Source organism: Papaver somniferum, chromosome 8, assembly GCF_003573695.1.
Source record: "Papaver somniferum cultivar HN1 chromosome 8, ASM357369v1, whole genome shotgun sequence".
Lineage (NCBI taxonomy): Eukaryota > Viridiplantae > Streptophyta > Magnoliopsida > Ranunculales > Papaveraceae > Papaver > Papaver somniferum.
Genome location: NC_039365.1, coordinates 44,929,554 through 44,937,127, shown reverse-complemented (window position 1 = coordinate 44,937,127; position 7,574 = coordinate 44,929,554). Strand labels below are relative to the sequence as shown.

Genomic DNA, 7,574 nt, shown 5'->3' with positions numbered 1-7,574 from the left:
GAGATATTTAACTCAATTATCTTTATATTTTGTCCTCAAAAATAATTTTAAACAATATTTTGTTATACTCATATATCCTAAAATATCAAGAACTTCCCGCATTCATGTATCTCCTATAAAGAATTCTTATTCTACCAGAAAGTCTATATATTCTGAAGGAAGTTTTGTTATACAGATCATAAGTACATAAAGCTTTTGCAAGAAAGAGCATACTTCTTACTCCTCAGAAACCATGTATGAAAATCAAAGTGACCATATCAATCAGCTCTCACGTCAACTAAGACATGCTAATATTGATATGTCTTCTGTTCAAAGAAGAACTGTGGGTTCGTCTCAAAATATTAATGCTTCTGCTGAACAATGGTCGTTTGGGATCTTAGGAAAATTTATTGATAAGAAAAAGATGAAAATGAGAGTTATCAGAGAGGAGATCAACTCTCTTTGGGCAAAGTATCGTAATAATGAGATTAGAGTCATGGGTCTAAATCTTATCCTAGTGAAACTGAACAATGATGCTGAAAGAGAAGAAGTGATTGCTGATGGGCCATGTCTGATTGATGGAGTTCTTTTTCACGTTCAAAAATATTATGAGCATATACCGTTGAGTGAATATTTTTTTCAAAAACAAATCTTTACTCTTCATTTCAAATATTTGAAAATGGAACATATGAATGTGGTTGTTATTGATGAAGCTATTGGCTTCATAGGAAGAAAGATTTCAACAAAACCGAGAAACTGCAGACCTCGTGCTGGAAACACAATTAAGGCGAGGATTAAGATTGATCTTCAAAAATCTCTTCATAGAGGTGGATGGTGGAAGACCAGAATAGATGAGGATGTGTGGATCAGATACCACTGGGAGATTCAACCAAAAAATATTTGTCCAAAGTGTTTTGTAATTGATCATATGGATGATAAATGTGAGGATACTGCTACTCTGCTCTACTTGGATAGTCTCATTGCTGCTGAATATGAATCATTGCTGAAAGAAGGCGATGAAGTTGATAAAGGGGATGAAGGAAATACTGCTACAAACATGATAGAGGAAGAGTTAGAGGAAGAGTTAATTGAGGATGAAAATCCTGTGAATTCTATAAATGTCAAGCGCATGAGGAACTCTTCTCTTAATCAAGAACCATCAATGAATCCCCATAATATCCATGTCCAACCCTCTTCCACTATTCTAGGAGAAGACAATACTAATATGGACCATCTCAACAACTCTATGATGGAAGCGGATGACTCAGCTGCAATCACTTATGCGCCAGTGAATGATTGTATCAGAGGCTCTTCGCAGGTATATACATATCCCCTAAATCTAGTTAAACTCTTTGCTTATCCTGTTTTGAAACCTGTTTTCTTCATTACTTCGAAGTATTGCAATTTTAGCATCATGAAAATAATAGCTTGGAACTGTCAAGGTTTTAATGATGTTAATACTAGGAACCATCTTAAGAACCTCTCTATAATTCATAATCCTGACATTATTTTTGTGCAAGAGACTAAGGTTAATTCAGATAAGATTATCAAGCTCTCGAAAAATCTAGATTTCCCTAATATAACTTATGAAAAATCCATTGGTTTATCTGGTGGTCTTCTCCTCTTGTGGAAGGATGGATTTGACTTTGAAATAGTTTTCTCATCAATAAATATGTTTCATTGTCTAGTAAAAACCGAATCCTCTAAGCCAAAATGGCTTCTATCTTGCATCTATGGTTCTTGTAACCCTCAAGAAAAGAAAACACAATGGGAATTTATTAGAGACATAGGACTAGAAATCCAAAAACCGTGGGTGTTAATTGGAGACCTTAATATAACTCTAGATCCTACTGATAGGTGTGGAAGGTTCACTGCTTCTAGTTCTACTTCTCCTTCTATAATTCAATGTGTGCATGATGCTGGTCTCATTGATCTCCATTATAATGGTAAACCATATAACTGGACTAGTAACAAACATGATACGGGTAAGATTAAGTCCAGACTTGACCGAGCTATGACTAATGATGATTGGATTATTCATTTTCCTGACACAAGTCTTACTCAGTTAACACAACTTGAATCAGATCATACTCCCATATTTTTAAATTTATAAAAAAACTGATGTTACTAACTCTGGTGGAAACTAGATTTTTTTTTCTTGTTGGTTGAATGATAATTCTTGTAAGGATCAGATAGTGAAGGCGTGGAGTGTTAATATTCATGGTAGTTCTTCTTATAGAGTTAACCAGAAGCTTTTAGCCACAAGAAGGAGCCTCAGTATATGGAGTAGAGAGACGTTTGGTCATATCGACACCAACATCAAAGATCTGCATTCCCAACTAGTTTCACTTCATCTATCTGCAATATCCCAAGATAATACTTCATCAATCATTGCAGTGGAGAAGGAAATAACCAAATGGGAAAATATAAAAAAGGATTTTTGGATGCAAAAAAACAAAGACTCGTTTTACTTGGATGTGGATAATAACTCTAAAGTGCATCATGCTAATGAGAATCGCAGAAGATCTGGAAACAGAATTGATGCATTGAAAGACAAAAATGGGGTTTGGTGTTATGATCGTACTTCCTTATCCAATTTACTTTCTTCACATTTTCAGGAAATCAGTTCTACTTCGAATCCTTCCTTAGATGGAAACTTTCTGCAGCATATTCCATCTGTTATCACTAATCAAGAAAATGAGAGATTAATTGCCATTCCAACAGAGAAACAAATTTTAGATACATTAAAAAGTATAGATCCGTGGAAGGCTCCAGGACCGGATGGGTTTCCACGAGGGTTTTACTTAACTCAATGGGAAACGATAAAAGATGACGTAGTCTCCATGATACAAGATTTATTCAGAACTGGATTCGTCAGCAAGAAACTAAATCAGACTAGACTCATGCTAGTCCCAAAGGAAAATACACCACGCTCCCGTGCTGACTATAGGCCTATTGCATTATGCAATACCTCCTATAAACTTATATCAAAACTGATGGCGAGAAGAATGAAGCATCTGTTAAATATAGTAGTATCTCCTCTTCAATCTGCGTATGTCCCAGGCCGTCTCATATCAGATAATGTATCTCTTGCACTGAGATAATCCATACTTTAAAAAGGAAGAAGAAAGGAGATAATTTCTTAGCTCTTAAACTAGACATGTCGAAAGCTTTCGACAGGCTAGAATGGAGCTTCATAATTGAAGTTATGCAGCGTATGGGGTTTGGAGTAAAATGGCGTGCTCTTATCCTTCAGTGTATTTCAACAACTGAGATTTCAGTCCTTCTTAGTGGCTTCCCATGTACTCCCTTTAAACCTACTAGAGGCATACGACAAGGCGATCCGATCTCTCCATACCTTTTCATTATCGCAATGGAAATATTTTCTCGAGCTATGACAGCAGCTGAATTCTCAAAGAAAATCAGCGGTATCATGATAGCTAGAAGAGCACCACCAATCAGCCATCTGCTTTTTGCAGACGACTGTTTGATTTTTGTCAAGACCAACCATGATAATATTAATCATCTTCAATAGATACTTCAATCTTTCAGCACTTCCAGTGGCCAGCTTTTTAATTATCAAAAGTCAAGTATCACCTTCTCAAAAGGACTCAGCCAATATGAAGGAGATGTTATCGTCGATATGCTGAATGTTAAGAGAATGGACCCTAATGAGAGGTATTTAGGAATTCCTCTCTTTCTAAAAAATAAGAAGAAGGTATATTTTAACTTCCTCATAGATAATACGCAGAACAGGTTAAATAAATGGTGGGGTAAAGTTCAAACTCAATCTGGAAGATCAGTGATGGTGAAGAATGTTCTAAATGCAGTGCCTCTTCATCAGATGACGTCTTTAAAATTACCAGAAGAAACTCTCTATAAATTGAACTCTCTCCAGCTTCATTTTTGGTGGAACAAACCAACAAAAAAGGGACTTTATCCTATTGCGTGGACTGGTATCTGTCGTACTTATGAAGATGGTGGTCTGAATTTTAGAGATATAAAATGCTTTAATCATGCGCTTCTTGCAAGGTCTGCTTGAAGACTTTGTACAGTGGAAAATAGTGTTTTGGGTAGCTCTATGAGAGCTAAATACTTCAAACAAGTGAATGCTTTTCAAGCCCCTAAAAAGGAAGACTCTACGTGGTCTTGGAAGATTATAAGTTCAGAATTCTCCTTCATCTACTCTCACAGTTTTTGGGCTATAGGTGCTGGTACTAAGATTCTAGTTTGGCATGACAAATGGGTGTTATCCCTCAATTCTCCTCTTACTCCAGCAAGCGGCGCAGTCAACCATGAAAACTTTACTTATGTAGCTGATCTGATTGATGCTTATAATAGAAGTTGGAAAGAGGAAGTAGTTCTCAATCTCTTCGACCAATATACTACAACAAAGATTCTAGCAATGAGAATTCCTTTGAACAGTGAAGATAAGTTAATATGGTCAGAAACTAAGAGTGGGAAGTTCACCGTAAAATCAGCTTATAAAGCTCTGTATAACATTAAACTTCACCAAGGAAATGAACCGGTACCAAATGAGTCTTCTGAAATCTGGAAAAGCATATGGAGTATGGAAGCTATACCTAGAATCAAGTTGTTCACGTGGAAGTGTGCTAGAGACATTATTATGTCTAAGGAAAGGATACACAGAAGAATACCTCAAGAAAATACCACATGTGGCAGATGTAGTTGTCAGTCAGAAACAACTATGAATATTCTCCTAGACTGTCCTTTTGCAAGGGCAGTATGGTTTGGTGCAGGCTTATTAGATACAAAAGAGGAGTGGTCTTGTCCGGCAGAATGGATTGATAGCTGGATTAATCTTCCAGACAAGAGAATAGTTCACAAGATGGCTGTAATGAGTTGGCATCTGTGGAAGGACAAATGCAACTTTGTCTTCAGCAACAAGCACTCAACCCCTCAACAACTTCTGCATACGATTAACACTTTCCTGTTAGATGCAGATTCTGTGCGTAGGCCTAGTAACAAAGTCGCAGCAGTCGCTACTACGCATAAATGGTCTCCTCCTATAGGGGGCTTAGTTAAAATTAACACTGATGCATCTTATTGTCATGTTACTAAGAATGAAGTATATGGACTAATATTTCGTAACTCTGCAGGTACACATCTAGCATATGCTTGTGCTGACTTCAAGGATGCATCAGGTTCAGAGGTCTTGGAAATCCTTGTTATTATGGAAGCTGTTAAACTGCAATGCAGCTGGGATTTAAGAAGATAGTTATTGAAGCTGACTACTTGGGACTTGTCCAAACCATATGCCGCAAATAATCTGAAGTACCTTGGGAGTCTAGAAAAATCATTGAAGACATTCTTTTTTTTGGGTATGTAAGCACACAAATAGGTTGGCAAATAAGTGTGCAGAAAAATTAGCAAAACATGCTAGGAAAAGGGATACACTCATACTTGGTTGAGTATCACCCTGATTTCTTGTTAAACTTCATCCAGCAAGATTGTGCATAATCAATATATTTCTTTTGCATCAAAAAAAAAAATCAATAAAGATTAATATTGAAAAATCATCTTCCAAATAACTTAGAATTTAAATAAATACATCTAAAAACATTGCAAGATGAAAATCGTTGATAATAGCTATGTGCAATCACCATAATTACTAATTCAAACCCCAGTTATCCTTCTTTAAAACATAAGAATAAATTCTCATAAAAATATTCCTTGAAAAAATAAACTAATAGCATACTAAAATCAAAATACATTTCTGGAACCTCCACGGGTTTTGAGACCTTTGAGCTTGTGATTGACAGCATCAATTGCAGCTTCATCCTTCAGAGAAGATATCCTCATTGAGAATATCCTTAACATGTGTCTTCATGAGAACAAGGTCAGAGTTAACCTTTTTCAACTCAGTTCGTAAAACATCGAGACCCTTCATATTATCAACGAGTTGCATTTTTGCTTCCTCAAAGTATGTAAGAAAATCATGAACAACTTCAGCAGAAACCATTTCATCATGATGTACATCTTGATGAGTATATGCATAATAGCAAGATATATTAGAATAATCATCAGGATTTTGAGCTTTGGCATCGTCAACATCTAATAAGTTTCTTTTGTACTTCCCTTTGGTACCGTAACCTATACCTTTATCAATAAACCCTTTTGTAAAATCAAAAGTGCGCGATGGAGATGACATTCTTGATAAGAGAAAAATAACCTCGAGTGATATAACTCAACATCATAGGATATGTATATAAACAGTTTCTCAGGGAGTAAAAATTATAGGTTCTAAAAATTGGTTCCTGACGAGCAATGGGGGTACCCGTACGAAAACCGATGTAGCCTCTTAAAAAAAGATTTTGAGATACTATAAAAGTCCATTTTTCTTGAACTAAAAATACAGCCTATGTTTGCTAGGTGAAATTTGTGATTTTTCACAAACTTTAGCTCAATAAATTTACCTGTCAAAGAGAAAAATTTAGAGCATAAGATTAACACAAAAGTTTGTTAAATTTTTTTTATATAAAATCTATCAAAGGATAAATACAAAAACTTTTGAGGGAACTGAATAAAACTACTCGTGCAAAGTTGTTTGTAGACTATAGTCCTTCTAAGAACGAGGGGAAAATATCTTAACTAAACACAAGACATTTCTACCAAACAAGTACACCTGATTATTGACACATCTTACTCATCAGAATTTTTTTTAGTAAGGTTTCCAACCTTGTGATTAATTAGCACAAGTATGAGGTTAAGCTCATCAAATTAAATATTCCCACGGTTAATCCTCTTTTTCCTTTTGATATACCGAGGGAACCCTTTTTGATGCGAAAAACAGTTAGAAAATTTATTGTCATCAAAGTAAGAGGCAAAGTTTGATTCCTTACTTGAAGTAGTTTGTTTGGTGAATTTTGACAGTCTGTCAATAAGATGTTTATATCCTTAAATAAGAAGCTTTAGATCATCTTATGTTGCTCCGATGTGACTGACTTCTTCTAGTATCTTTTTCACATCTTGAATATCTTGCCTTTATCTAGTTTGAGAAGAATTATTTTGCAACTTCCTTGACTGATTCATATTAACACTATTATTGCAAGTTTATACATATGAATATCAGTCACACATTCGAGTATTTAATCCAAGGTATGTAGGAGTCGATTGATTTAATAATCATCAAATCTTAATTTGGATTTCCGTCGAACAAGTCCTTTTGAAACAAAAATAGACATGTTTTTTTATTACATGAGTAATTGGAGACATCAGTTTTAACAGAATCGTTAGAAGTTTTCTTCATTCCTCGAGACGCAGCAGTTCTGAAAACGCGGGGGTCTAACAACCACACCCAATATTTCGTTCAACAATCTGTATGTACAACTCCAATATAATTCCAAGAGAGTCAACTAGACAGTCAGACTCAATCACAAAAAAGTATCCAAGAATTATATCTCAATTTCTCAAATCAATCTGCAATCAAACAGATAGAAATTTATGAGCCAGATCGATATGAGAAATAACTTGGATGGTACCAAAGACCAATATCCAAGCGTCAATTAATTCCTATATGTTAGAGCATTGCTCTGTCGAACTCGCAACGTTTCTATCTCAAGCTTATTTGTCAA

The 7,574-nt window shown here is 35.4% G+C and overlaps 1 protein-coding gene across 1 annotated transcript; it reads left to right on the top strand.

The window, feature by feature from the left end:
- Nucleotides 1–232: 232 nt before the first annotated feature.
- Nucleotides 233–3,083, top strand: LOC113305515. The gene is made up of 2 exons (XM_026554535.1): nucleotides 233–1,964; nucleotides 2,176–3,083. Exons 1-2 carry the CDS (start codon nucleotides 233–235, stop codon nucleotides 3,081–3,083), a joined length of 2,640 nt encoding a protein of 879 aa, XP_026410320.1.
- Nucleotides 3,084–7,574: the final 4,491 nt, after the last annotated feature.

Excerpts from the sequence above, each read along its gene's own strand:
- LOC113305515 (XM_026554535.1), top strand. The coding sequence starts at position 233 with ATGTATGAAAATCAAAGTGACCATATCAATCAGCTCTCACGTCAACTA. Across the intron at positions 1,965-2,175 it reads TAGTAACAAACATGATACGG|TGAAGGCGTGGAGTGTTAAT; the intron begins GTAAGATTAAGT and ends AGGATCAGATAG.